This window comes from Chionomys nivalis, chromosome 3, assembly GCF_950005125.1.
Source record: "Chionomys nivalis chromosome 3, mChiNiv1.1, whole genome shotgun sequence".
Lineage (NCBI taxonomy): Eukaryota > Metazoa > Chordata > Mammalia > Rodentia > Cricetidae > Chionomys > Chionomys nivalis.
The window spans coordinates 116,475,232-116,491,894 of NC_080088.1; the positions used below are offsets into that span (position 1 = coordinate 116,475,232).

At 48.7% G+C, this 16,663-nt stretch overlaps 1 protein-coding gene across 2 annotated transcripts in view; it reads left to right on the top strand.

Annotated features, from left to right (window-relative positions):
- Positions 1 to 16,663, top strand: part of Ksr2 (kinase suppressor of ras 2) — a 351,718-nt gene that overhangs the window by 245,524 nt on the left and 89,531 nt on the right. The window contains exons 7-8 of one of the 2 annotated variants that reach the window (XM_057764873.1): positions 2,486 to 2,569; positions 15,310 to 15,377. In XM_057764873.1, the coding sequence (XP_057620856.1) occupies positions 2,486 to 2,569; positions 15,310 to 15,377 (152 nt within the window). The remainder of the gene's footprint in view (positions 1 to 2,485; positions 2,570 to 15,309; positions 15,378 to 16,663) is intronic. The other variant, XM_057764872.1, reaches the window with a different exon arrangement.

Consider the following 16,663-nt stretch of genomic DNA (forward strand, 5'->3'; position numbering starts at 1 on the left):
GTCAAACCATAGTTAGAGAAGAAACTTTGATTTTTGTAGGAATAAGTTCATACATTCTGCCTACCAATGAGATGATGTATTAAGAGCTGTGCACATACCTTACTGGTATCGTAAAATACTTCAGGCTCCAAATGGAGGCTCTATACCCAGGAAACTCAAGATGGCTAGCTAAACTCCTTGCTAGAGGTTACTGGAGAGGAGCGGACCAGCAGGAGGCCTTCCCCAGGATCCTCCAGGGCCTGGAATTGTTTCCAACAACTTCTTGACTCTCCCAAGTTCAGCTTTCTAAAGGTTACCCAAGTCTCCTCGCAGAACCAGGGAGAAAGGGGCAGCTGAGTCAGGCCAGGATGGTGAAACTCTCTGACAGAGGAGGGGGTGGAGGCCCTGAAGGATGAATCAGGGGACTGGATGCTAATCATGCTCAATTCCTGTGATCTGAGAACCCCTGGTGAGTGTCTGTGTCTGGGGGGGCATGGGCTGCCTCATTGCTCCTTCATGGAGCCTTCCCTCCAACCTGTAGAATTCTAGCTTCTGTGTCCCTGGGGAGCTGGCCAGTTATCCGAGGGTCTGTGGACACAAATTGACAGTCCCCAGTGGTCTGTCAGCCAGGCTGAAGGGAGAAACCCTGGACACAGACACAGCCTCAGCCTGGGGCAGAGCTGCTCTCTCTCCTCATGACAACTCAGCCCCAGTTCTTAAAGAAAAATGTCACAGCTGGAACCCTTGGTGGAAGCTGTGAGGAGCAGTGCTGGACAGGTCAGTCCGAGACCAGAGGCTGAGCTGTGGCACCAAGGGGACTCAGGATGAGGGCCTTTTCAAATGTTTCTGGCTTAGTTCCACACCTGGGGTGGCCACAGTCCCTCGTTCAGTCCGCCTCTGTGCCACACACATTTCTGGCCCGGTCACCTTTCCAGTTTGGTCACACTTGTGGCTCAGCCACACCCCTGGGTTCTGCCTCAGCCTCACCGGGCTGGCTCCACCCCTGGGCTTTCACTGGAAACTGGTGGTGCCCCAGCTTCTGATGCTGATGTCAAGGGAAATGAAGCAGGATGACCAGCTTGGGCCCCAGAACTGGCTTCCTAGTGAGGCGAGAGTCCCTTGATGGGTGTTGTTCTTCAGCCTCGCCTGCCCTGAATTCCCCCCCTGGCTAGGTGTCAGGTGGGAGAAACTCCCAGCCTGGTTAAGAGATTACATTAACATCCCATTCCCTGTGTTGTCTGGTGTAGTGGTATATGCTCCCAGCACACAGTGGGGTGAGATGGTGAGTTAAGAGTTCAAGGATAGCCTGGCCGTTGTAATAAAATCCTGTCTCACAAAAAGCACCACTAGGAGCAGCAGATCTCACTCTTTGTCATTGGAATTATCACAGCAAGAGCTGGGCAATAGAGAACATCCACCCAGGGGACAGGACAAAGCTGAAGAGGAGAGAAACCTGCCAGCAGACCCTGATACCTGCCCCCCAGTCCTATGTTGCTGCTCCATGGGTCTTTTGCCATCCCCGCCCCTGAGCTGCCCCAGCTTGCAGAATAGACCCTCTAAGCGCTGCTGAGACCCAAAGGGGCTTAACCAAGCCCAAGTGCAAAGCTGGGGAGGGAGCACCGCAAGCCAGCATCTCCGTTGTGAATATTGCTGTTTGCTTAGCTGTGGCAGCTCCAGGCTGCCGCTGGCTCGCTGTGTTTGAAGGGTTGACCCAGATCCCGCAAGAGGGTAGGCCGAGGGAAGCAGCCCTCCCCCCTCACAGTTCTCCATCTCTGAGTTATGTAACCACGTCCAAGTTTCCCCTTTGACACTCGGAGGAGGCAGAGCAGATTGCATACAACGGTGGCACAAATTGAAAATTAAAATTAACTGTGACCCGGGAACCTTCAATACCTTTGCTGGATCCAGCCCCACCTCTGTGTCTTATCTCAAGGCAGAAAGCATGCCACGGCACAGGAGGGGTGATCTGCAAGTTAATCTAATAACTTCCAGGTGGCCTTGGTGACCGTGACGTGTGGGGGCTTCCACACGGTATTTGCCGCAGGTGGCAGTGACTGGGGGAGGGTGAAGTGGTGTTGTCTGAAAAGGTTTTCGTTTGTCGGGGGGCGGGGACTCTACAACTGGATTTGGAGGTCCATTGCTGTCTTGAGGAATTGAATTTGCCAATGTAGGCTACCTCCAGGATGTGTTTAGTGAATAGGTGAGCATAATGAACACTCCAGGTAATAACTGACACAGCCCACTTCATTGAGCATTACCTATGCACCTTCGATATGCCTGACTCAGTAACCCCTGAGATCACTGTCAAGGTTACTCCCACTTTACAGGCAAGGAAACTGAGGCTTCATGGTTTGGGCAATTTTATTGAACTTAATTATCACCTGTTCTGGAACAAACAGGGCTGGAATCCAGGGCTTATAGGCTTCGCATTCTAGGGGTTCATCCTGCTGGAGAGGGGCCCATGGGCACTGCCCCACCTCGGACATTTCCTGTTTCTTTCTCACAGGTTTTCCACCAAGTATTGGATGTCTCAGACCTGCACCGTCTGCGGGAAAGGGATGCTTTTTGGCCTCAAGTGTAAAAACTGCAAGTGAGTGATTTCCCTTTAAGGAACTTTTTACAATGCCAGATATCAATTAGCACTGAGATGGGCTTTGGCTCACTCCAGGGAGGTGAGGAGTCGCCGGTGAAGCTGTCTGGGTATCAAGGAGAACGGTTCTGATAAAGCCCGTGCTGCGCGGAGACCGTAGGAAGGCTAATGCGACATGTGCTGGGGCCGGTGGGGCCTCCCATGCTCAGGGCCTCTATTGTGGTTGTGAATGTGAAGAGTGTCCCACAGCCTCGTGTGATCGGATGCTCGGCTGCCAGCTGATGTTTCGGATCCTTTTGGACACGGGGTGGGAGTCTGACTGGTAGGCATTGGGTTATAGGAATAGAGGTTAACTGTTCTAGGCCAGCTCCCCTTCTGCCCCAACTTTTCCTCACTGCTGCTGCAACAGGACCTCATGCTCCCACCACTAGGCTCTCCCACCATGACGGACTGTGTCCCCTGATTTATAGCTGCCCCACATATTCTGTCACAGAAAAAGTAACCAATACACCGTCGAAGGTCAGTCACCAGCTGATTTCTCTTCTAGCTGCCCTATAATAAATCTTTTAAGCGCCATGATCCTCGGAGGCCTCAGTGTTTCCCTTGGAGCTTCGCAAAATGGACTCGTATATTTTGAAAGTAACCACAGACAATTCAGAAATAGGTATGGCCATGGATTTGGTTTAATAAAACTTTATCCATGAAGACAGTTGACAGCGTGGGTCCAGCCCGTGGTTTGCTGATAGCTTTGATAATTTGCAAAGTTCTTTCCCTTCTGCTCTTTCTCATCCTGCGCTGTCTCTGAGAGTGTCTTATGATTGCCCCATTTTATATCTGCAAAAACTGTGTCTCAACTTGGAAATGTCACAGCTAAGAAGTAGGAGTGAGGACTTGAACTCATGCCCCTTAATTGCTGCTCCATTTCTTTCTTTGGCTTCATGTTGGATGCTTATTCTGGCCAAGAGGTGGGAATACCTCGACCCCCACTCCTTCCCCTTTCCATATACACATTCTTTGTTATGTCTGACAGAACATTAGAAAGAAGGCAAGAGAAAAATTGACACCAGCCATGGGCTCTGGAGGCAGGTTAAACCAGGTTCAAATCCTGCCCCTGCCATTTAGTAGCTGTGTGACCACGGGCACACCCCCTCACATTTCTGTCCTCATATGCCCCTCTGTGTGTATCTGCACACATGTACTAACTACCTACTCAGGTCCAGCAACTACAAAACTGACACATTTTACCATATGGAAAAGATAGGGGTGGGTATGTGTCTGCTAGAGACAGGCGGTAAGAGTCTCCCCACCCCTTACCTATCTGGTGGCCTCACCTGAGCAAGTTAGCCACACTGAGCTCCCTGATAGCCTGGGCTGTGGGGAGGAGTGATTATTTCCAGCCCCTGGGAATCCTTTAGCTCACGACCTAAGGGTGATTGGGAGAGTAATTGCTGTATATTAGCATTCTGAGCTGCTGCCCTCCGTGATTCCAGGCTCTCCCATGGCTCCTCAGCTTTCTGACTCTGAGCTGCATAGGGCCAGGTGCTTGGGTCTGGCTCAGAGGCTGCCTGATCTCCCCAGTACACCTGCTGCCTTGGAGACATCTCGACTGTATCAGGTCGTGCTGTGTTCTGTGGGGGAAATGCCTTTCACATCCTCACACCTGCTGCGTGGAGGCTTTGAAGTCAAGTAATTAGGTGACAGAGACTCGGCCAGGAGTCAGTGAGGCTGAACACTCCTCAAGCCTTTTCAATTTTCAACACTGGAGGTGGGACCCGGAGGTGGCTTTTCTCCCTGCCTTCTGTTTTAGAAGTAATGAGCAAAGCCTGAGACCCTGCCAGGGATTGGGAGAGGGGGCTAGGGACAGGGGAGAGGAACAGTTCACACAGAGCTGAGGCTTTGGAAGTCAACAGTGCTAAGTTTGGGTCCCATTTCTGCTTGAAGTCTTAAGAGGCATGCCATCTTGACCTTCTTCTCTGAAGAGCAGACGTGATATTGGCGCCCATCACTGGACTTCTGGGGGGTGTCACTGAAATGCCCTCGCCTCACACTGCTATCCAGGAACATTTCCTCCACTGGAAGGGTGAGGTCAGAGTTCAGACCAACTCTGCTTGGATGGCATCCATGACTTCACCAGTGTGCTCAGCCTTTCAACCATAACAGTTGCTGCTGCACTGGTATGGAGCCCAGCTGTGAGTCTGTCCCAGTCACACACCTCTGTCAGCTACAACAGGAACAGGGCCAGCTCCATGAGATTGCTGTACAGGCGTACTGAGGCTCACAGTTGAGACCCGCACTTATCTTATGGATAAAGTCCCGGAGCTTTGGTTAAAGTGAGAGGGTCAACATTTATTTGCGTGTGTTTGCAAGGACCGACAAAAAGGTGGAGGAATGAATCTGAGTGGAACTGAAGGACAGCAGTGGCCCTGAGAATGAGGGGGCTGGAGGTGGGCAAGGCCATCTCACTTGTCATTCAACTAATATTTGCCAGCTGGAAAATCATCATTGCAGGTTAAGACACCGTTCTCTGTCGTGCTTAGGACCAAAAGTGTTTTTCCGTTTGAAGCGCATTCTGACTTTGGAATATCTGAATAATGCAGACATTTACATATGTGATGACGTGTCTTGGAGATGAGACCCAAACTTCATTTGCACAGGGTTTTTGGTGAGCATATATTTAAGCTCAGGTTAGGCATGGGGTTGCTCTACCTGTGGCCCTGTGGGAGCTCAGAAAGTTTCAAACTGGAAGCCATTTTTGGGTTTCAAATTTTTGAACTAAGGATGTTTAGCTTTAAAACATTAATACTATGTCCCAAAGGGTTTTCTAGGCACCAGAATCAACAACAGGAGATAAAGTGGACAAAATCCCCAGACTGGTGGAATTGATGTGTGGGTGGAGTGGGAGACAGGTAGGTGGAGAAGGAAGTCAATCTGGCTAAAAAGATGGCGATGGAGAAGGAAGTCAATCTGGCTAAAAAGAGGGTGTGATATTGGATGATATTGGCTGCTGTTAAGAGCAGAGCAAACATGGTGCCATGCATGGAGACTTGTCATCTCAGTAGTCAGGTCTGGAGCTGAGGCACAACCTGGGCTGTGTAGTGAGACCCTGTTTAAAGAAAAAGGGAGGGAGAGAGAGAGAAGGGAGGACAGAGGAAAGGAGGCAGAGAGGGAAGAAGGAAGAGATAAGGGAGAAAGAGGGAATAAAAGGAGGAAGGGAGGGAGGGAGAAAAAAAGAAGGGAGAAGAAAGGAAAGGAGGGAGGGAGGTGAAGGAAGGGAAGTAGGGAAAGGGAGGGTAAGAAGGGCCACAGTAAGAGGTTACAGTTTTAATTCAAGGGCTCTGGGAATTTTAAGCTCTCCCCTCACCTGGGTCTTGTGTATCATCATCTGTTCAGAAATGCATGTGGTATATGTGTATGTAAGACATATGGCTTCCTGACTGTGGGTGCCACGCGGCCAGCAGCCACACACTGCTTCTGACCATGGGTGCCATGCAGCCAGTAGCCACATGCTCCTGCCACCATGTCTTCCCAAGCGTGATAGCCTGTACCCTCAAAATGTGAGCCATGGTAAACCCTTCTCCCCTTAAGTTGCTCCTGTCAGGCACTTTATCCCAGCAGTGAGATTAGTCACCCTTGCAACTGTTAAGGAAAAGGTAAACATGATAATTACCCTCCGGAGTTCTTGCCCCCCTCCTCACCTGGCCCATTATGAGAGCTGATTAATGGATACTAACACCATTACTGGCTTGACAAATAAGCCTTGGGATATCCCCCCACCCAGGAAGCCAGAAACTTCTCCTTTATGCCCAACCCATCTCCCCCTCCGCAGTTCTCCTCTTAAGTGCCCACTTCCTCCGGAATTATCATCAGCTGTCTTGTTGGAAGTCTGAATAGATTAATGAGCTAATAGGAAATTAAGGCTCCGAAAGCAATTTCCAGTTATCTAAATCGAGGCGTTCTCATCTAATCGGTTCAGGAGTGTGGAAGGGAGCTGCGTGCAGAGTGGTCCAATGCCCACACTCTCCCTGCATTGTTTCACGAGTGTGGACGCAGCTGCTAGGGCTTGCGCACAGGGATGGATGCTGATGGGTTTCCCAGCTTTTGGCTTGGCGTTGTCTGCGATCTACCCTCCTCACTGTCCATGGGGGTCTGAAGCGCTGACGTCTCATTTATTGGAATCCTCTCTAGCCTCTCCTCCCGGCCCCCTTTTTAGAAGTCACTGTGTAGCTCAGACCAGCTAAGAACTCAGCTATGTAACCCAGGCTGGCCTCAAACTTGTGATCATCCTCCTGCCTCAGGCTCCCCGGTGCTAGGATTATATATATGCACTACCACAGCTGGCTCTGTCCAGTTTCTTAGAGGCAGATAGTAATTTACACAAGAGTGTTTTGAGTGATTTTTGTAGTAGAAAAAGAGAATTGAAGCTGAGATGCATTTTTTTTTTCTTTCTGTCTGACCTCCTGCAGTGTGATAAAGATAGGAAGATCTGGGACTGGAGAAATGGCTTGGTAGTTAAGTGTCTTTACTAGTAGCTCTGAGTTCAGGTCTCAGTATCCGCATCAGGCTGCTCACAAATGCCTGTAACTCCAGCTCCAGTCAGGTCTGATGCTCTCTTGTGGCCTCTGAGGGACCTGAAGTCATGCACACACACACACACACACACACACACACACACACACACACACACACACACACATACAGATGCACATACAGACACTCAAGTAATTTTTATAAAGAATGAGACGGTATCCCAAGCCATCAGTAGAGGCATCACATTTAAACAAACCCCCTGCTCGTTTTAACTGCCTCATCCTCTCTTCCACGCCATGCTTTAACTCTAGGTAGGTCAACAGGAAAGGTTCACACAAGGTGCCAGATAGGGGAGTCATCATTGCCACTGGTTTAGAGAAACAGGTTTGCATAATGGATCGCCCACTCTCAACAAAGGGATTGCAGCCTGTGCGATTTGGTTTCAGCATGCCAGCTGCCAGACATTTGCCCGGCACAACCGTGAACCCATTATTATACCTTCACCCCGTGGGATAAGTGATAAGATTCCCAGCTTGAGGTTTTAAAGGATGAATTACGGGATTTTTTTTTCACTCCATAATTGCAGAATGATTATAGCTGCTATTGCCCTGTTTAGCCTGGGACTTTCCCTGTTTTAGCCGAAGTCCGAAATGCTTGAACAAACTCCTTGGACAGCCCTAAGTTAGACACCTTGTCACAGAGGCAGGTTGGTACTAGCCAAGGCATTAACATGTTCCAGTTGAGGCCACTGCCAGCTTCCGTAGGTGTGAAACCCCTGGTCAGTCCGGCAAGTGCCCTGCCTTTCTTGGGGCCTTTGAATGCCCACACTGAGTCCCTTGGCTGCCCATGACTGCACAGGCTGACTCTGCATTCTTTCTGCATTGGCACCCACTCATTTGCACTTGGATGGGGCTCCTGGCCCTTTCCAGTTTTGCTGTATTACGTACAGGATCCATTCACTGCACTTCCAGTTTCCCCCTTGCCCTGCACATTCTCCTCACCTGTGTTCTTATATCTTGGTTTACAAAATGACTGTGGCCACAGGTGATAGGAACATTCAGAGTGAAGGTAGCCAGGTTGATGCAGGAGCTCACTGATTCACCCTTACCAGACTCGAGACCCATTGGTGCAGCTTCTGCAGCTGCTGTGGGGTTCCTAGAGGCCCGGGGGGCTGCCCAGCAGGCAAGATGCTGGCAGGATATAATTATGAGCATGCGTTTTGGAGATCACCCGCCTGAAGCCCGAACTCACTTTTCCACGAATAGAGAAACATCACTTCTTGAAAAAAAAACCATCCTGGGAATTAATCATCTCTTATGTGTAATAGTTTTTATTATTATAGGGGAAAAGTTGAACCCTATTATAGTTATTTGTAAGAAAGAGATTCACATAATTCTAGAAACTGAGGTGGGAACTTGGTACGGTCATGGTAATAACAATGCTACTGATGATAGTGTCAATGATAAGATGGTGATGATGGTGGTGAAAATAGTGATAGTGACAATGATTATGCCCATGGTGATGGTGATAATAGTGAGGATGATGATGGTGATGATGATGGTGATAGTGAGGTAATGGTTGTAATGATGGTGATGATGATGATGATGATGATGATGATGATGATGATGATGATGGTAATGATGATGGCTATGGTGATGGTGAATATGATAATGGTGGTGATGATGGTGATGGTGATGATGGTTATCGTGATGATGATGATGATGATGATGGTAATGATGAAGGTTATGGTGATGGTGAAGATGATAATGGTGGTGATGATGGTGATGGTGAAGATGATGATGATGGTGATGATGGTTATCGTGATGATGATGATGGTAATGATGAAGGTTATGGTGATGGTGAAGATGATAATGGTGGTGATGATGGTAATGGTGAAAGTTATGGTGATAGTGAAGATGATGATGGTTATCATGGTGGCGAGGATGCTGATGGTGAGGATGATATTAGGCGCTGAAGCCTCATCACATGGTAGGCATTTTGCTAAACATGTTAGAAGCATGGTTCCATTTCATCCATGTAACAAACTTGGAAGGCAGATGGGGAGTATTATCACCCCCATGTTATAGATAAAGAAACTGAGGACACAGAAGTCTCTCATGGTGGGCATATCTGTCACTCAAACACAGACCCCCTTAATTCAACTTAATCATTTCGTGGGGAGCAAGGGCTGGTCCCACTGTGAGGTGACAGCAGCAATTGTTGCCTCCTGGACCTCTGCCTCTCTGGCCTGCCACACTCTCCCCTTGAGCTGTCCTTCCTGGGTTGTGAGGGGCACCACTGGTGTGGAACCAGGGAGTGTCCGGGTAACTTTTTTGTCTTTTTGGAAACAGGCTTGACATGTCAGGGTCAAAAGTTAAACTCAAGTGAGGCCAAAATGTCGAAGTACTGAGAATATGAGGGCGGGAGGAAAGGGAGGTGGGCGGGCCCTCCGAAGCCACACAGGGAGCTTAAATCGGAGAGAGTCCTGAGGACTGTGATACATTCAGACAGAAATCTGGGAAGCCTCACGTCAGGGGACCTCCTGGTGTCACGTGGGAGTCGATCCAAGAAGCATCTACACTCGGAATAGCTGACCACCACTCCAGAGCATCCAGGAAGAAATGTTTCCTTTTTATCTCCTCCTCCTCCTCCACTGGCATCTTTTTCAAGAAATCTACCTGGAAACATGATAGAATATGAAAAAGGGAAAGATAAGCAATTTAGTTCCACTTCATTCGGGTGGAACCCAGCCTTCCTAGGCAGAAAACACAGGAGAAACAGTTCCCGTTTCTGGGCTCTCCCACCTTGCCCCGAGGCATAGACATGAAGAACCAGGACTAGTACACAGGGGAGTGGCCAGACACTGAGATGGCAGCCCCCAGAAAAGAGGGCAATGTCTGACTTTCTTGACGATGTGACCAAGGAACATGAAATGACCCAGTGCCTGAGTACAATCACACAGGCTCCAGGAAGACATTGTATCTGTGTCAACATCCTCTGGCTCTACACGGAGGGCCATTCTGCACTCTGAGAGCTTGGAATCTTGGAGAGGAATTATGTAAGACTTTCTTTGAAGATGGCTAACTTTTTTTTTTTTTTATAATTCCAAACCTTAATAGGATAAACTTCAGTTATGAGGAAAAGTTACTTGTGTAGAACATTCATTTCCCCTAAAGGAACTGCTGATTAAATGAGACATTATCTCCATCAGAAAACCAAGTCTGAGTCAGCCTGATCATGTCACTCTCACTACCTGGGCTGCCGAGGTAGGCAAATGGCTCTTTCTGTGCCGGCCTGTGTTTCTAGAAGGGCCTTGGTAGGCTCATAACACAGGAGACAGACCAACAGTCTCCCTGACTGCTCAACAGCCCAGCAGGGACCATCTTGTCAGTCTGATGTTGTCTAGAGGAAGACTCTGCATAAACAATGGTGGGGGCATGGGCCTATGAGACTCTAGTACCCAGGGACAGCATAACTAAGGACACCCTAGGGCTCTTCTCTCCATGAGAGATTAAGGGAGGGGAAGGGCAGACTCACGACCCTTTAGAGGTGTGCATTCTCTCTCCTTTCCTAACCCCCAAAAGAGTAGAATCTCACAAGCCAAAGAAAGGCCCAGTGGTACCGCCCACTTCCAGAAATGATGCATGATGGGAGAGTGGTAAGTGGGTTGCAGAGGCAGTGAGAATGGTCTGGGGTCAGGGCTGAACCCAGGGTCTCCCGCTGTGCTCTGTGTGGGAAGTTCCAGGGGAAGCAGAGCCAGGCAGGAGTGACTGTGGTCCTATTCCGTGGCCAGCCCTTGTTCTTGTAAACTAGCCTGTTACATATGTGGTCTTGAGTCAGGGAGACCCGTGTTTTAACAACTGATCTACCCTCTGTGAGATTCTGTGCCAGGCATTTACTCCCAAGGCCTCGGTTTCCTTGTCTGTAACATGCGGACAGTGACAGGGGACCCTTTATATAATATATAAAATGCAGGATGAGTTAGAAACCCTGATGCGATCATGACTTACTGGATGCGCGTATCAGAATGTCACAGCATGCTTAGCATGCATGGAAAATAGACGTGTTTAAATTATAATAGTGCACGTTAGGAACAACGGCTTTGGTGGTCAGGAATCTTCATAAGGAACAGAGTTTGACTCAAGAAGAGTACAGTAGTTGAGAGGCATTAAAAGGTACGGATGACTGGCGGATTCACAAACTACGACCCTCCAAGCAACGAGAGCTGACTCTCGGGGGTGATGATGGCTTAATTTAACTGTCACCTTGATTGGATTCAGAGTCGACCTGGAAACACCTCTGGATGTGTTCTCTGTGGATGTTTCCAGAAGGTTTAACTGTGGTGGGAAGACCCACTCTGAATGGGCTGGGGTAAGTAAGCTGAGCCCCAGCATCCATCTCTCTCTGCTTCTTGACCATGGGTACCACATAACAGCCCTCTCAGGTTCATACCCCCATGTCGTTCCCCCCCGGATGGAGTGTGCCCTCAGAACTGAGCCAGCACTAACACCCTCTTCTCAAGTTGCCCGTGTCATGTATTTTGTCCCTAAAGGAGAAGAGTGACGAGCACAGGGACAGATCACGGTGCATGAGGCGGTGTTCCGGGTGTTTTACTTGGTCCCCTTAGTTTCTTCAATCACCCTAAGCAGGAGCAATGATGGGTACCCCCCATTTTACAGAGTGAGAAATTGAGACTCAGCCAGAGTCACAGAGCCTGTGGCCAGCAAAGTCCTGAGCTCAGTTCTTATGTGCTGTGTCTCCTGACTTCCATCCTGGGTCTTCTCAAGCTAATACAATTTCCACTACTCTGCCTCGGCTCTTTCTCTGGCGAGACCCTCAGACTCTCTGGCCTTGGGGGAGGGTCTGTGTTGTAGTGTTGGATCAAGCGCCAAGCTAAACTGGAAATAGTGCTCTCTTGGTACTAGGGAGCTATAGCAAATGAGTGGAGATGGCTCACGTGGGAAGAAATAAACAGCGCAGGCATGGAGCAGCATCATAAACTAAGATTGAAATGAAATGCAGAACAACAGGGACTCCCCACTCACATAGGTGCCACAACGGGTAATGCCGGAGCGAATCTCTCCGAGCTCCAGTTGAGCCAAACTGGAGACCCATGGGTGCAGCTTCTGCAGCTGCTGTGGAGTTCCTAGAGGCCTGGGAGGCTGCCCAGCAGGCAGGATGCTGGCAGGATATAATTATGAGCATGCGTTTTGTAGATCACCCGCCTGAAGCCCGAACTCGCTTTTCCACGAATAGAAACACTTCACTTCTTGCAAAAAAACATCCTGGGAATTAATCGTCCTTCATGTGCGTTTTTCACTATTATAAGAAAATTGTTGGGTCTGATTATTCTGATATGTGAGGGATGGGCATAATTTTCTGGAGGCTGAAGTGGGATTTGAATATGATGATGATATGATGGTAGGGGTGGTGGGGGATGGTGGATGATGGTGCAGATGGCAGGGGTCATGAGTGTTTCTGGGCATGATGATGATACTGGTGATGATGGTGATGATGATGATGGTGATGATGATGATACTGGTGATGATGGTGATGATGTTGGTGATGATGGTGATGGTGGTGATGATGGTGATGATGGTGATGGTGGTGATGGTGGTGATGATGGTGATGATGGTGGTGGTGATGGTGATGATGATGATGGTGATGGTGGTGATGATGTTGGTGATGATGGTGATGATGATGATGGTGATGATGATGATGGTGGTGGTGATGATGGTGGTGGTGATGATGGTGGTGATGATGATGGTGATGATGATGATGATGGTGATGATGGTGATGATGATGGAGATGATGGCAATGGTGGTAATGGTGGTGATACTGGTGATATCACAAACTGAAAGTCACCATATTGCAGATAATTTGTGTAACACTTTACAAGCATGGAATCATTTCATCCTTGCAAAGTAGTGGAGCTCAGAATGTATCCCAGGCTGACATCAGTTTTACAAAGATCCCAGCCTTCCGAGTGCTGGACTTAGAGGTGTATGCCACCATGCCTGCCTTTTGGGCTAAAGTGTATTGTGTTCCTTGGTCAATGTAAGGGACAACTTAAGGGCAGAAAGATTTATTTGGGCTCTCAGTTTCTGGGTTTCACTCATTATGGCAAGGAAGACATGGTGGTGACAGCCTACAGAGTGGCATGTTCATGTGACAAGAAGCAGGAAGCAGAAAAACACTCTGGACTCAAAGCAGGCATGACCTTCCAAGCCCACCCCTTGATGACATAACTAGACAGGCCCTACCTCTTCAAACTAGCACTCCCAGCTGGGAGCCAAGTGTTTAAAACATGAGCCTCTGGGGGACACCTCAGACTCAAACCACAGTGGTAAGTTCATTTAAAGATGAAAACTCCCCTTTACTGTGAATGGAAAAACAGCATCCTTTTCCAGTCACATAAAGTGACCTAAAAACATATAGATAGAAGGAGATGGCAGTGAGGTCCCTGCCCTAGTGTCTGCTGTCCAGCTGTGCCTCAACTGGGTGAGCATCTGAAGACGCCCTCTCTCCAGTATGGTCAGATGGAAAAGGAGAGATCATCTTCCTGATTGTTTGGAGCCACCCAGGTAGGGTTGTCCTCTGTGTGCACAGGGGCCCCAGGTCTAAAGTCTCCATATCAGAGATGAAGGCAGGACCTCTCTCAGACCCGGGAGAGATGGTGAAAAAGATGGGAAAAGCTGTACTGCCAAGTGGACCCTTGGTTCCCCTGCCTCACACAATCTGGGTCACTTCAGGGCTTAATCTAGCCCAGCTTCAGAGATGCCAATTCTGCAGAGAATCCCAGAGACATTTCCAGAAGGCACTGATGTTGTTGGGTGGGAAACCCATGTCGAGAACCTTGGAACTGGGCTCTTGCTCTGACCTGTGCCTAGGTGTGCTATGGAGAGTACGTCAGAGCTTTAGAGGGAAGAAGAAATATACTCTAACCTCTGTATGGTGGGTGGGACGTTCTGTTCAATCTTACGATGCTGGGAGACCGAGGACAGTCTCTTGGCAAAGATGTTAACAGTTGGAAGCTTGACTTGGCTGCACAAAATGCCAGGTGAATCCAGAGAGGGTCTGTGCGGAGCTTAGCCAGTATCTCACGTGGGATGTCCATTCTTCTGCGCTGATTGATGTCACTGCAGTGACTTGGCGGAAGGGCGGTATTATCCTTGGGCAGTCAGGCAATGTGGTGGGAAAGAAGACTGACTCCTTAGATTTTTCTGGAAGAAATTCACTTGTGTCTAACACTCTTGAAAGCCTGCTAATGATTGCATCCTAAAGGTAAGCCTTGGTTTGACGTCTCCCAAGAGCTTCAGGCTTTAGGGTAGATGAGAGACTATCTATGGTACAGTGGCTTAGGGGTTTATCCAGGGCACGTCAGTTCATATCAAGACAATAATAGTTACTTCTTACAGCTGTAGGATTCCAATGAACTAGTATATGAAAGACGTTTGCCGTAGTGGCTGTTGGGTGAGTCTTTGAGCGCTTGGTATGATGAGTAAGACTGGAGTGCTGTTGATGCTGATGTTGATAAAAGCATGTTTCAACACATGAAGTTACCATGGATACTGTTAAAAACAATTGCTGCTTCCTCTTGGAGCACCCGGGGTGGAACTGGAGAGTCACAACCCAGAGTTAGCCATCTGGGTTGTGGAGGGTCAGCTTCTTTATTTGCTGCCTCTACCTCACCTCACACTTTGCTGCCCTTGGTGCCTGGAATTGTCCAGACCACTGGGGCATCTCATTTGTCCATCTGCTTATTCCTTCACCCCCTCGTTCATCCATCTTCCATCACCTGTCCTTCCAGCCCTCCCTCCCTATCTGCCCACCTACCTTTTATATAGCCATTTATCCACACATTTATCTGTATGTGTACTCATTACCCCATCTACTAGTTCATCATCTGTCCATCCACCCATCCTTCCATCCATCCACCTATCATTCTCCCATCCACTCATCTATATTTATGTCTATCCACCCATCAGCCCTTCTATCCAACAATCATGCATTTACCAGTTAATCCCTCCATCTTTCTACCCATCCATATTTATATTGATCCATTCAGCTTATCCATCCACCTCACCTACCCACCCATTCTATTAATCCATCCATCCATCCATCCATCCATCCATCCATCCATCCATCCATCTGTCCCAAGCCAACCAACCATTCAGTTAACCCATCCAACTTGCTTCTTCTCTGTCTTTCAGGTTAAAGTGCCACAACAAATGTACCAAAGAAGCCCCGCCCTGTCATCTCCTGATCATCCACCGAGGAGGTAAATATTTAACACTTGTTCCCCTGTGGGCTCAAGACTCTTGTATCCCAGACAGCCCTCCCACCCAGCCTGATTCCAGGTACCTCCCAATCCCTAGCCCCTTGCCCACCCAGTTTCTTTCCTCCTTCCTGCCGTGTTCCCTCCCCATCCTGCACCCCTGTTGTCCTTCTGAGGTTTTAGTGCCTACTGCCCCTGACTCTTTTTGTCCCTGGTCTTAATTTTCACTCCCTTTTTCCACTCCATTGCTTTTCCTTCACACTCAAAAAAGAGTGCTGGCTAGGACCTTTCCATTGTGTGGCCCAGGCTCACTCAGTTGGTCTTGCAGAAGGGGCCTTGGGGAGGAGTCTGGTGTAGCAGGCTTTTCTTCTGGACCAACCCCCAGCTCCCAAATCATGACATGGAGACTCATTATTAGTTATGAATGCTCGGCCTTAGCTTCTTAGGCTCATTTCTTGCTAGCTCGTATAACTTAATTTAACCTGTTTCTTTTCATTTACGCGTTTTGCCACAGGACTTTTTACCTTTCTTTCCTTCAGTATGTTCTACTCCATGTCTGGCTGGCTGATGGCTGCCTGGATGGCCCTGGGTGTCTCTTTCTCACTCATTCTCTCTCTCTCTCTCTCTCTCTCTCTCTCTCTCTCTCTCTCTCTCTCTCTCTCCTAGATTTTTCTCTGCCTGCCAGCCCCATCTGTCCCTCTACTGCCTAGCTTTTTTGGCTGTTCCACTTTTCATTAGATCCATCAGCTGCCTTAGGCAGGCAAAGAAACACATCTTTACCCTGTTAAAGTAATATTCTGCAACAGAAACAAATATAACACATCTTTACGTAGTTTAATATTCCATGATAGTCCAGCTCAGGGCAGAGCCATTTTAGGCCTTTCTGTGTCCTGTGGTTTGGGGTCCTGGGAGCGGCTGGGCCAGCCTGACCAAGCCTTTCGCAGTGCACAACCAGACCGACTCAGCTAGTAGGAAGAGAGCTGCACTCTACCCTGGACTTGGTAGGCAACAATAACTCTTCCTAAAGTCTCACAGCCCAGCTTACAAAATAATTCCCTAATTCCTCGTCCTGTGGATTCAATTACTCCCAGCCCTCCGTGACCCATCCCCCAGGCGATTCTCTAAAGTCTGTGCTGTTGGATAAGCAGCTATTAGCCACATCTGACTATTTAACTTGAGGCTAATGGGAATGAACTGAAAACACAGTTCTATTGCTAGGTCTCACCAGCCAGATCTCAGGGCTCGGGAGCCACATGTGGCTGCGGCAGTGGGTGGTGACACAGAGGGAC